This window comes from Periplaneta americana, chromosome 13 (genome assembly GCF_040183065.1).
Source record: "Periplaneta americana isolate PAMFEO1 chromosome 13, P.americana_PAMFEO1_priV1, whole genome shotgun sequence".
NCBI lineage: Eukaryota > Metazoa > Arthropoda > Insecta > Blattodea > Blattidae > Periplaneta > Periplaneta americana.
In genome coordinates, this window is record NC_091129.1 from 145,393,543 (window position 1) to 145,408,603 (window position 15,061).

Below are 15,061 nucleotides of genomic sequence, written 5' to 3' on the forward strand. Positions count from 1 at the left end.
CGTACTTCTTCCTAAAGAAATCAGCATGGCAAATGTTGCTAGATTTAAATACGTTTAGATGCATAAACTCATATTTTTAGTTACTTAAAATTGTATTTTTAGGTACCTAAAAGTTGACTTTTAAGGGCCTAAAAATTCGAGGTCTAATAATCACCATCACATCGAATGGTCCAAGACAAAACTGTCCTGTCCGAGATAATATGCTGCCAGCCATAGGGGAAAATGTAACTCTCACATAAAATGGAGTTTTGTGTAATTGAATTACACAACACATATCTGTTAACACACCTTTTATTAAACAGGTCACTGCAAGAAGTACAATACCACGTGAATAAAGAAAGAAACTCTGAATTTGGTTATAAAATTATTCTGTAAAGGGCATTTGAAAAATAAAAATAGAGAAGGGAGTGGAAGCATCTGTTTGGAAATGAATCATTAATTGGATCAGGAAATTGAACTTCATTTCATTTAAATACAAGGTAACTCCATAAAATAAATTTGTACAATTTTTACTCAAGTCAAGCAAGTCTGAAAGCTAACACAACTCTGTTACTTTTTTTTATCAGTTGCACATCTAAGTAGATACGTCATTCAAAATTTTAAGTACACATTCAGTCTAAAATAGGTTTAGTCTGATATAGTTCGGGTAATGAGAAAAGAAACGGGAAATAAATCTATACACAAAGAAGTGATTCTGAAATATGTAAATTGGAACAGCTTTACAATCTACAAAATGGTGGACACAACTACACATGGATTATATAGGCTCATAATAAACATTGTCATAAAATGATGTACACTTTTCAGTTCCAAAAGCTTCGTTTAAAAAAGGATATATATTTCTACAATAAACATAGCACTACCAACACAAGACAATTGAATCACACTCCTTGACAAGAGAACATATTCTGTTCCAAGACACAGTTTGGCAAAGGACAGATTCAAAGGGGGAAAAATACATTCAGACAACCATAAAGCCAATAAAAATAAATTACCACATATATTAAAATTTTCTTTGATATACCAAATAATAAAATTTTATATCTGTTCACTATTATAATTACATAGATTTTTATTACTGTTCTCTACGTGGCTTCTGCTCTACTTAAGTATAATTTTAGCACATTATCACCTTCTCACACTGACTACACCAAACTGTCTTAACGCTTCCAGAGAACAAATCACCATCTAGTTTATTTCACAATTTAATTTCGTTGTACTGTACTATGAATAGAGAACACTTGAGTTTCTCACTTAATGTCGATAGTATATTACGTGTTTTCACAACTATCTCTGCCTTTAGAATTCCGAAAATTATGTTACACAGTTCATTTCTATTCATTTCCTTTTGTACAACGTAACTTGAAATTCTAAAGTCCATCACTGAGTTCCAAATCAATTATATGAAAACAGACTTTCATGTTAGATAACTTCAAATTGTAGTATTCTTTCTTTACTGGGTACATATTAGATTAAATTATAACTGATGATATGACGTAAAATCTCTTATAAATTGTTGAATTCAAACACTTATTTCTAAGGAAGTGAGGCAGGACCAAAAATGCACAGATGAAGAAAATGATTTTGGGTTATGAAGTAAAGTGAATCTATTGGAAAATACAGTAACTGAAATCAAAAGAATGATACTTTAATAAACATCTTTTTTTTAAATAACGAATGCAAAGTAGCATTTTCAAACTGGAAACAAATCTATTAACGAATATGCTCTACGATCTAGATGACATTTATATTCAGTCTTGTTTACATTTAGTTAATATATTTATTTAAAAATTTGAACACTTACTACGCTATACTGAAAAAAAAAGTTAGTAGTGTTAACATAATAGGAGTAAAGACTTTGAAGATTTGTCGTTGTTTATCTTGGAACTATCATTTTTCAAATTTCCTACAATATATTTTAAGAAATGATTTGGGGTAATTAGTTCTAAAATAAACATAATCATCAGAAAAATGTATTAGATATTCAAATTTAAGTATTAATATTAGAATTGACAATTTACTGTATGAACAACATAGTGGTTATTGCATTTCCTACATAGCAGTACAGAAAAAATGAACACTATTTGACTGTAGTTCATGAAAATTATTGGGAGTGGAGGAGAATCAATTTATCCTGAGAATAAATTTCCATCCTCTTTCGAGTCATTCCTCTTAGTTTCTGTATATCCTTCAATAGATAATACTGTTATTTTAGTTTTGTTCCTTGAAAAAAGAGCAGAACTCATGTACCAATATTTCTCTCATGTAGGCCTAAATGATTGTAATTCAACGCACAAAACGCTAGAACTCATTTTCACTTATTTTGGAAATATTTAAGCACAAATATCACGCCTACTCAGAAGTAATAAACTTGGACTTTAAACATTTGCGTGTGATTTATATATACTATTAGCTTGTATTCATTCGTGAACTTTTAACATGCTATTATTTTCATACATTAAAAAAAAAACTATGTTGGAAACTATTTCCTCACATACGAAAAAAGAATACTGATTTAAAAGAGGTTACTGTATTTTAATAGAGTCTAGGAGTGAAGAGGGAAAATCCAGTATTAGTTCTGTTTCAAGCACTGATACAATTTCCAACAATGGATCTTCGACATTAAGTGAGAACTTTCGATAATTCATATGACTTAACCAACAGAAGAATTAATAATATGAAATGTGTACTGTCACACTTGGACCAATTCAACTGATTTTGAAGTCTATAAAGATGTTATTATATACATGTGGACGAATTCATTGCCTTCTGGTCCCAGACCCACAACTGAACTAGAAAGCAGAAAGGAATCTTAAGTAATCTCAGAAATGTAGACCAGTCAATGTACATCTTTCACTATTCATCAGGGAAAGAAAGGGAGCCAACTAACAGAGGAACAAAGCTTTATGATCGATTTAATATGAAAATGTCGCTCAATATAATAGGATTCATGTTGAAACTTGCTTACACTACTTTTAACACATGAATATTTGATTATCTAGTGCACTTACTCGTGTTTATTATGTAAGATTTGTCCGGCTTACAGCTGTTTCAGTGCTTCACACACTATCCTCAGAGCCTACTAGATCGCAGCGTCATTTCAAACTTCTCTGCCTGTTATGTGGGTGTGTTTGATTGTTGAAAGGTGTTGAAGGGTGGAGTCAAATAGTGTGTGTGTACTGAAATTGATCTTTGTGTTGAGAATTTGATCGGGGTGTGTTTTAGTGTGTTTGTATATTTCGTATTGTTCTAGTGTGTTGAGTTTTTGGTTCTTGGGTTGTATGTGTAGGATTTCCATGTCCGTATTTATATTATTGTATGTATGGTACGCCGATCATATAACCAATGCTAACCACACATACAATAACATAAATACGGACATGGAAATCCTACACATACAACCCAAGAACCAAAAACTCAACACACTAGAACAATACGAAATATACAAACACACTAAAACACACCCCGATCAAATTCTCAACACACAGATCAATTTCAGTACACACACACTATTTGACTCCACCCTTCAACACCTTTCAACAATCAAACACACCCACATAACAGGTAGAGAAGTTCGAGATGACGCCGCGATCTAGTAGGCTCTGAGGATGGTGCGTGAAGCACTAAAACAGCTGTAAGCCGGACAAATCTTACATAATTAACACGAGTAAGTCCACTAGATAATCAATTAATAATAGGATTGCTACTGTTTCTCTACAGTTTACAGAAAAAGAGAAGGTCAAATGCGAAACTGAAATGAATTTAAATTGTGAAATTCTCTACCTGTAAAACAAATTGTTTAGTAATGATTTAACTAAATTATGAACTAATATAATATCCAACTGAATGGATTGTCAGTATTGGGGGAAGGGGAGGTGTAAGTATGCGATACATAAAATATATTTATATATATACACATTCAATATGTACAGGTACAATATACACCAATCAACAGAAGCACTTCACTTCTAACCTGTCATTAATAAACATTTCACACAACTTTATATAGTTACACAGAGTTGACCTTTTCCATTATTTTTGAACTTTGAGCAAACCAACACTTTCCTTTACAATATATTCATGCCAGTGAGAGTTGATTAACTGAGATTCTTACAGAAGGGGAACTGGAACATTCCTCCTCATAATTCTACAGCAGTATATGTCATAGTCACGACAATAGGAGGGACAGAGTCAAACCCAAGGCACGAGGATTTAATAGTGTAGCAAACACTTAGGAATATTTCAAATTTACAGTCAGCCCCTCTTTTGTGATGGGTTTAGTTTCACTGTCACGAAGTGGTTTCAAACACAATGAAAACCCAGTCTTTTAAGGTAGTATTGAACATGACAGATGTAACACTAACTAAAGATATGAAAAATAATAAATAAGCAATATATGTGAGAATGTAGAAGCAGTTTATCAAATTTTAAACATCTCTGATAACAATTCTCAATTTTAGATTGTAACATAACAACACATTGGTAATAAGTAATTTATTGAACTATTTTACAAAGATCTGTATACTGTACTTAGTAACTCCAAGTTTGCTGGCTAACCGTTTTAAATCTCTACAATTTATTTTCATTGAACATTATAGCTCATTTTCACATGTAACAAAAAATTCTCAATTCTTCGATTTCTTTTCCTGCTTGTTAATATTCTATATTGCACTTCTCCCCCCCCCCCGCCCATACTTTCTTTTCTTTCCAAATACTAGAATATTTATTGAATTGTTCAGTCTTTGACTTATCTTTTTTTATGTTTGTGAACAATATATATTCAAATCATGCATACATTAAAATTTAATGCGTATGTATGTATGTATGTATGTATGTATGTATATATGTATGTATGTATGTATGTAATACGTACTACGTATTACATTTTAATGTATGCATGATTTGAATATATAGGGTTATTCAAAAGAAAGTTACATTTTGAAATAGATTTACGGAAACATTTTTTAAAATTAATGTATACACAAAATTGTAACACATTTGAAGAGTTCGCGGGAAAAACGATGAATGTCACACGCAAATCAAGCTTTCACGTATAACTTCCTGCAAAGTTGATTTGAATAATTTCGAGGGAAAATTGTTCCGGGGCCGGGTATCGAACCCGGGACCTTTGGTTAAACGTACCAATGCTCTCCCAACTGAGCTACCCGGGAACTGTACCAGACACCGATCCAATTTTTCCCTCTATATCCACAGACCTCAAAGTGGGCTGACAACCATCAAGCAACCAACATTGAGTGCACACTAACTCTGTGTGACTAAAATTGTGGTTTTCTGTTACATTTCTATTAAGGATTAGATAATGATCTAATTGAGTCTATAACTGCAAGATGTAGTGTTGTTTCTATAGAAAATAAGGGAAAGGATTACTGTATTCGTGGTGATAATTCTGTGGTGTTCGGGTGAAGGAGTATAAATAATTTTTTTTGTCCAGGTGGAATTTTGTTCCCCAGATGAACACACAAGTTAAATTATACAAGTGAGTGTGCAAAAATCAAAGAATACAAGCAGTTGATGTGTTTTATTTGTGTAGAAAATTATTTGTAATAAGGGTTCCAAATTTAATTTTCATCTATCTCCGAACTCATTTTTATGAGTTATCTCCCTTTACCCAAACACCACAGAATTCTTCTTTTTACCATTTTTAATAAGAACAACATTAAATTTCGCAGTGATTCATTGAATTAGATAATGACATCAACCTTAAGAAAACTGTGACATTCATCATTTTTCCTGCGAACTCTTCATTTGCATGTATTGAACATTGGGATTTGTTCATTTATCACACTCATTTGTTTTGGTTAACATGGGAACAGGTTTTGTTTGTAATGTGTCAGAAGTAAATTTATTTTTATTGAATTTTTAAATCACTATCATTGACTGTGTTTTAAAATGGTTTTGAATTTATCTCCCCACATTTATACACTAGTTAAGCGATTGTTACGTAACACGTTTGGTGATCGCATAATAAGCAGACATTTTCCTAACACCTGGCCAGCACGTTCCCCTGATACCAATCCAGCAGATTTTTTACTGTGGGGTTATTTAAAAGACCGAGATTTTTTAACTAATCCTACAACTACCAACGAACTAAAATATGCAATTTCGTAACAAATTAAAGATATTCCACCAGATCTATTAGTACAGGACTGGGCACTGGGAGCGACTCCAAACTCAAAACGGGGATGCTTAATATTCATCCGTCACAGCATCAACTCTGTGGTGTTTGGTGGGGAAGAAAGGGTTGAAGAGAAGTCATATGGCTCCCTGTGAGAGAGTAGAATTTGCTCTTGGTGCCCAGCCCTGTATTAGTAGGTCTAAATGCTGTTCACAACATAGAAGAAAGATTGTTGCTTGTTGAAGAACAAAATGGCGGACATATTCAACATTTAAATTGAATCCAATAAACCGCATATCTTCATAAGTATAAATGTGTTCTTGTTTTGTGTATATTATGTTAATTTTTTAAAAAGGTTATGACGACGTCAAAATATAACTTACTTTTGAATAACTTCATATGTTGTTGTTCACAAAACGGACCTCTCTGATAAGTTTACTACCAAGGATGGACTCAGACAAGGTGATTCCCTTGCATGCCTATTGTTTAATATATCATTAGAAAAGATAGTGCGGGAAGCAAAAATACAAACAAGACGTACCATCTTTTATAAGTCTGTTCAAATATTGGCCTTTGCGGATGATATTGACATAACAGCGAGGTCAGAAAGAGATCTAATAAAAACCTTCAGAAATCTAAGAGATGCAGCTGGAAATATGGGATTAAAAATCAATGGAAACAAAACAAAATACATGGTAGTCAATAACAAAAATAATAATAAAACTTCTAAGTACATTGAGATCGATGATGCCAAATTTGAGACAGTCCAGAGCTTTGTATATCTTGGATCACTAGTTAATAGTAACAATGATATCTCAGAGGAAGTAAGTAGAAGAATACAAAGCGCCAATAGGTGTTATTATGGGCTGCAAAAACAAGTTAAATCAAGATTGCTATCTCGTGGCACAAAATGTAGACTATATAAGACCCTAATAAAAACCAGTGTTGACCTATGCATCAGAGACATGGCCTCTTAGTGAAAGGGATAAATTTAGATTGGCCGCATTCGAAAGGAAGATATTGAGAAGGATTTTTGGACCTGTAAGGGATGGTGAAACTTGGAGAATAAGATATAATAACGAATTATACCAGCTTTCTGAGTCTCCCGATATAATAACATCTATTAAGATTGCTCATCTGAGTTGGGCAGGGCATGTTAAGAGAATGGATGAATGTGAAATACCTAGGAAAGTTATGGAATATAGGATTGCTGGAGGAAGAAGAGTTGGAAGGCCAAAGCTATGATGGATGGACTGTGTTATGGATGACATTAAGAGGCTTGGAGTGAAGAACTGGTGGACGGTGGCTAAAGATCGAGACCGATGGAGAAGAATTCTTAAGGAAGCCGAGGCCCGATCCGGGCTGTAGCGCCATGGATGATGATGATGATGATGATGATGATGATGATGATTGTTGTTCACAAACATAAAAATAAGATAAGTCAAAGACTGAACAACTCAATAAATATTCTAGTGCTCATCTGATTTATCAGAATTACAATATCAATTAAATAATTCCAAATGATTCGTTTCCCAAACTTTCATCTTCTTTCAAAGCATTATGCTATCAACAAGGTCATGAAAACTGAACTCATTTTTATGGAAAATATTTAAATTCATATAAATTAACTATATGCATATAAATTATTACACAGAAACAGTGTGACTAAATCTAAGTTTCACAGGAAATAATGTGTTTTCTTTAATGAATGCACCACTCATTCAAAGACATACAAAGTGAGATTTACTACATTACTATTCTGTTAAGTAGGAACCAATATGAAAGCAGCTTATTCTGTAAAGAGGTGGGGCTGACTGTAATAACAGTGCGAAATTGTCATTTGGACAGTACTCAAACCCACATTTCTTGCTGATCATTCGGCAATAATGATGAGAACTATACAGATGACAATGCATCACTCTTATATATGTATGTTTCATACAATATGACACCAAAACCAAATAAAAAAAATCATTACAGGTAAACTATTCTTTCTTGGTCCTTATTGGTTCTTCTTATACTGTATTATTTGTAATAATATACAAAATATTGGCATACGTGTACTTATTGTGTGCCACAGAAATAGCAAAACTCAAGGTGGCATTGATGGTAATAAGCAAAGTAAATTAAGAAACAGAGGCATAAGAGAGTTCTACACAATTTATTAGCCTATAGAAAACAAATACACATACGGCTGTGTAAAGATGCAAGCAGTTGGATATTTGTTTTCGTTTTCCTATTTATTTCCTAGAAAAGATAAATATTATCAACTAACAACAACAGACTCGTACATTTAATGTAGCTTATATATGGGCTCCGATTTAAAACTTGAAATATTTACACAAGGTAGCTTATAACAATTGAGAAAATATGAACTCCACCATGGAATCATACAGTACTCATCTAAATGAGGAAGAAAACAACGGTGAATTGTTTAAAAGAGGTATAATAGAGTGGACTTTTTCCATCAACAGTAATAGTCCATTCTGATTATACAGAGTGTCTAACTCAAACCATTCATAAATTAAATTGTTTTAGGCATCACACAACACGAGTAGAAATTCCCTAACTTGCAGCGGTTGTATTTTAGTTTTAATAATGATAGACAGGTGCACTAATTAATAAATTCATTCATACAAGGCATCTGAGGAAAGAAACATTCATCTCTAATACACGAATCTCCCAAGGTACTTCATGGCTTTCACCTAGAGTAAAGGGTTCTATGAATATTTTGAGTGTCTATGAGGGTTCCATCCCCAGTTATTCTTTTCGTAATATTTATTTTCGAACTCCGATTCCACAACTTTCTAGTTAAAACTATTTTAAACAAAAACTACCTATAAAAGCTCGATTCCTGTTTTCAGTAATCATTCACGTTTCGAATCTCTGAAACTCGTGACAGCAAAATTGAAAAATAGCAAGAGAAGAATTGGATATAACATGTCCCAATAAGCAGAATACGTCAATATGGTAATTCCATAAGAGTTGTCGTCAATCTGGTATGTCGTACAAGCTCGGGCCCAGGGCATCTCGTAGCCCAAGTTGCTAGCACAGTGCTTTGGCAGGCAGAGACGTAACAATTTAGAGTCCAAGAAAAGGTTGCATCTAAATAAATAGACATGATCAGGGGCGGCCCGTCCTTATGTGCTACAGTGCTACAGCACAATGATAATTTTTGCTCAAATAATGTATTTGCAATACCACCATAGTATCTGATCTGCCATTTGACAATTTCCCGTGGTTATGTTCACGACGCGTTATAGAGTGTTTAGTCTTCGCTCTTCACTCTTTGGTGCCTCAGAGGGTTCGTTGTGCTACTCAAAACTCCACATGAGAATGTAGACAATTATGCGCATGTGCGAAGCTGAAGTAACTGCTCTGATTGGCTATTTTTACGCGGGAAAGTGCTATAGTCAGCTCAACGAGTTAGATAGATCTAGATCGTTGAGTCAGCTTCAGCACAACGCAGCTTGGAGATTGCAAAAGTAAAGCGTAACGAAAGAATGATTCTTTGTGGAAGAACTCGGAACTATTTACAATATATTTGTAATTCAAGTGTCCGACTGCTGCTGCCCTCTACCTGGTTTTTGAGGTTCCTCCTGAATCAGTCAGCAAGAGACGGAAAACGGAATCCCAGAAAATTGATGCCAAGGAAGTATATGACAGTATAATTCAGGAAACTACTTATCGTTTCCAGTCTTTAAGCTACTTGGACGCAACAAAATTGTTAAACAGCAAATTTTTTTGCAATTTTTCGCATAATTTTCCTGAACGCGAACATGAAGTTGCTGTCAACAGCTATACTGTACTGAACAAAACAGTGTTAAAGACGCAACTTTGAGTTCTATACGGAAGACCAGACTTCCGGAATATAGATGGAGCTGTTCAATTGTTACAATACATAACATAGCCTCCAACAATTCACAGGATCCATTCTGTGAAGTAACGAAGTAGTTAAATATTTTGGTTACAGCACCAATGACCACTGCTGAGCCATGAAGATGTTTTTCTTTCTTTAAACGCATAAAAACGTTTTTAAGAAACACTATGTCCCAGGATCGCCTCACTGCTCTTGTAATACTGTCAATAGAAAATAGTATGAAGTCCAAGATGGAGGGGTTTAACACCAGGGTAAATGACAAGTTCTGCAGTAGGAAGGAACGTCGTATGGATTTCATATTTCGTCACTAGGCGAGTCTCAAATTAAGATAAATACATATAAGTGTGTACAGTAAGCCAATACAGAGATTGTAGCACACATTATTTTGACCACCAGCGGCTACTGGACATGATCTGTGCTGAATCTCCTATTTTGCGTAGATTTTTTAATATACGCGAATGTGTTCTTATGTAAAGTTGTAGCAAATCATATACAATGTTTAGTATGCAAACAGTACTTCTTTATAGGAAAGTACAATATACAACAACATTAAGAGTTGAAACACCAAGCGGACTATGAAAGATGTGATGGAGAAGAACGAGTTGTTCTAGTAAAATGGCTAAAAGTGGATAAATGTGATGTAAGTAGTTCGCTCACACTGTGAGATATTACAATTATTTGTCTTCCAAGTTACATTCTATTTACCATCGTTGCACAATTTTAAAGCTCATGGAATCTGCTGATAGTACATGTAGGCCTATTCACTGTTGTACAATCCTAAGAGGAAACTAAAAATCTGTTTCATAGAATCATAATTAATATGCAAAAAAAAAAAAAAAAAAAAAAAAAACATCTGTAATAAATATTAATGATTGGGACCTGCATTTCGATGACCCAAAGAAGTATAAAGAAGTAAAGGTATCCCCGTCACACGCCATGAAGGCACTTGGGGGCATGGAGGTAGCGCTCCATACTTTCTATGACCTCGGCACTAGAATGAGGTGGTGTGGTTGGCACCACACTCTGACCGTCTTTTACCCCCGGGAAAGAGCCGGTACTCAATTTTATAGGAGGTTGAGTGAACCCCGGGGCCGTTCTGGAAGTTTGGCAACGAGAAAAATCCCGTTACCACTTGGGATCGAACCCCGGACCTTCCTGTCCATAGCCAGCTGCTCTACCAACTGAGCTACCCGGCCGCCTAAGGAAGTATAAAACTGATCATTAAATTTATACTAGGGCTTGAAGGAAATGTCCACAAAATTTAAAAAGAGTGATATAAATAAGGATTAACACAATTTTTATTATAATTACTTATGTATTTTATTAATGTTTATTATACATTCCCCGCTATGTACCGTATTTTCCAGGGCATAAGACTAACTTTTTTCTTTGAAATAGGTTTGAAAAACATGATGCATCTTATGCGTCGATACTAACTTTGTGAATTGGTGAAAGCTTCATGTAATTCTGTGAAAACTGAGATAATAAATAACTTGTCTATTAGCGCTCTGTTATTAAAGTGTTTTTTATATATATTTTTTTGTAGAATACGGAGGTGTATAATGTTGACGCTTGACAGTAAGTTATGAACTAGTACACATGATTGTTGCAAGACATGGAACTTATTCAGATGGACAATTTATTAATGACTGCAGTTTAACAACAGTAAAGAATGTATATCCCTATGAATTTTCGAAGTTCGAGATCATAAGCTAAATAAGTTACTGTAGCTAATCGTGCACAAGAAATTTCCCTGGTCTTACATTCGCACACGGCAATGTGATTGGTCACAGAACACTGAACACAGGTACGATTAAACTGTCGTCTGCTTTACGTCATCTGCTCCAAGTCTGGTACTGTGCTCTGTGTAGGTTTATGGTGACATTGAATTTGACATGACTGTCGTAGGCCATAAAATAAATTGTGTTAAACTCTATGCTGTATGTTCTTTAAGGATACTTTTTATTATGTCCGTTAATTATTCCGAGTTAAAGAAAAAAATTGATCTGAGGGACACAATAAGAAATAATATCGGGACTATAAGAAGAGCAAATGACTCAATAAAACACTATCCAATAATAAATGCGACTATGAGAAATGTTGGAAAACCGAAAGAAAATAAATAATTAACAGACTGACTGCATGTTTAACTTAACATTACCATACGAAGACATGCATAGGGATGCTAATGCACACACTTGATTCCGCCTGCGAAACCATTAAATACCTCCCACATGTCTGGACTGATATTTGGGATGCCTATATAAAAATGAACAGCTTAAATCATACACCCTGTATAATGGTTTTTCTAAAAATTAAAATCTAAATTTTATCATACTTTCAAAAGAATAGTATTTGATTTTTTATATACTGAAATTATAAAACAAAGATACTGGTAAAGATCTACAGAAATTCTACTTATCAGCATATACTTTATAGTAACACTGAATACACTGCCTGCAGTAAGAGTCAGAGGAAGAATTTGAGGGACAGAGAGAAAGAACTATGCAGCCAAATGGGCTAGAGAACATTCCTCATTTACAGTTATTTGTGCAATGTGTGTCCTTAATCTTTAATTTATGTATATAATATTCAGATGAAGGTTGCTATGCATAAAATGAATTTTTCTGATGTGTCCTAAAGTTTCAATGAAAAGAAAAAGACAGTCTTTTGGCTTTTACAGCTTTTAGGCTGATAAAATTTAGTGTTAAAAATGTACCATATTAATTGCTTTCAATATTAAAATCTAGAGAAAAAAAAAATATATATATAAGTGTAACTTCTTAGAAGTAGAGCAACATGTGCAACAAATCATTTTTTGACATAGCAGCATTCTAATGATTAAAAAGGATGTTCAAATTATACCACATTACGTCACAAATGGCATTATGTTGTGAAACTTTCAGAAATTGTCATCCATGTCATTGATGAAAATCATATCTCTTATTACAGTGTTTTAAGTCATATAGTCATTTACAAACCACAGTTATTACATGCACGTACATTACATTTTCAGTGATGTTTACACTCCAAATCATTTTACTACTTTCGCCAAAACAATGCATAGTGCACACACACACAAAATGCAGAAAAATTATTTACGGGTTCGAAACAAGCATAGTTTGTTAGTGACTATATGTTGGGAATGTTTCTTTACAACACTATAGACTGTTAATAGTACATTATGCAACGAGCCTATAATGGTAGTAATTAAGACGCAGTATGTTTATGAAACAAATGCAAGCGAGTTTCATAATTTTCATACGAGCGTCTTAATTACCATTATAGTCAAGTTTCATACGACTTTTTATGCTCCACCATATTTCTATTTTTATGCTCGACCATATTTCTTTTAAATTATTAATAAGTATTCATTTTATTCTTATCTGACTGGGGAGCAGAACTGACCTTGTGTAATATCTCGTAAATTGTGAGATGTGCGCAGACGCGAAAGTATTGATTTTTTCCGAGACACAAATGGCATTGACCTTGATATAATCTAGAGAGTAAAATAAACATTAATCTTGATATAACCTTGAAATTGATTTATACATTGAAAAACGAGATGACAAATTGAATTTATTTGAATATTATTTACAATTAACGCTAATTATTATAGTAACAGAACTGACTTTATTTCAAATATAGGTGATTTATTGATTTATTGTTGGCTTTCGATTGCATATCCGAGAATAATCGATACTTGCACTTTCATATTGCTACAATGGTATTTTCTGATTGGTGGAACACCTGAACTTTAATGAATAGGTGTACTTTAATGAGGTCCATTAAAGGGCTGCTACCAGGTGTATAATTACTACATTTCGGCATGGTCGAGCATAAAATATGATTATGACAATAGAGTAAAAGAACAGTTCTGAGGAGTCCAAGGAAGAAAAAAAAGAGAAGTCACAAAGGCCTCCAGAAAAAGAATCCGAAATTTGGCACAAGCAAAGGATTTTTTCTTATTGCATTATATTCTAAACAGTCCTGTATGTTTCTATATAATAAGGATGCTTAATAGTAGTTAAAAGAATATTCAATGGTTAAAAACAGTTGACAATGAAACGTTACAAAAAAAATATGAACACTTCATTTCTTGATTCATAAAAATATATGTATCAGCCAGACTAGTTCATTCATGTTAAACAAATATTAATAACATTATTACTTACAATTTTTAAGGAAAAATATACCACTATGGTCCAAGCTGGTTACCAGAAAACTGCAATGAAAACGGTTGTAGATTCTAAATACATCTTTCTCACGAAAATTTCTACATATAATGGGACACACACTGCACAACTGTTTTAAAAGGAAATGCTTTTCAGAAATAAGTGTTGCAAATTCTGGGGTGATTTCTCTTATGCTTCCATTCCAAACTATGTAATATTTGTAGTAAAGAATATACCTGGTTCGTTATGTTACAAGTAAACGTCTTATTTTATATAAAAAGAAAACTCTCTCTTAACTAAAAATATAACATATACATATGCCCAGTTCCAACCCTATTTTGATCATCCATCATCCCTAAAGCAGAAAATATCATACCTCTCTGAAACACCAAAGCCTGTTTCAGCAAAGCATCATATGTGAAAATCCAAAAGACTAACTTCAGCAAAAGAATCCTAGTCACTGCTATCAACCAGTAAAATACTTAAGAGCTACTTAGGTACTGTAATAACAAGAGACAATGCAAATGTAATACATATATGAAAGTCTCAAGCAAGACAAAAGATAAAATCATTCACACATGACTATGTGCTCTTCAACATTTCATTAAAAGTTTGAAAAAGATTCTAACAACCACTTTAAAGAGAGATACTAGCTACAAAGATTTGGAACAGATATGTTTACCAAGACTGGAAAAGATTTTCAGAATACAGAGGCAGCCTTAAAACGGAAGCACGCATAGTTTTATATATACAGTTATTCTAGAAAAATAAAGTTACAGCTACAGAACTTTTTTTTTTAATTATAATTTACATGGTGTAAACGATATAAACTGCCAAAATTATAGAGACTGTACATCCCGGTCTACTAAA

The 15,061-nt window shown here is 33.5% G+C and overlaps 1 protein-coding gene across 1 annotated transcript in view; it reads right to left on the reverse strand.

The window, feature by feature from the left end:
• Positions 1–275: 275 nt before the first annotated feature.
• The window catches only part of Csk (C-terminal Src kinase), a 296,279-nt gene continuing 281,493 nt past the window's right edge, over positions 276–15,061 (reverse strand). Inside the window, exon 12 of the mRNA XM_069844411.1 lies at positions 276–14,241. Coding sequence (XP_069700512.1) covers positions 14,215–14,241 — 27 coding nt within the window. The 3' untranslated portion in view covers positions 276–14,214. The remainder of the gene's footprint in view (positions 14,242–15,061) is intronic.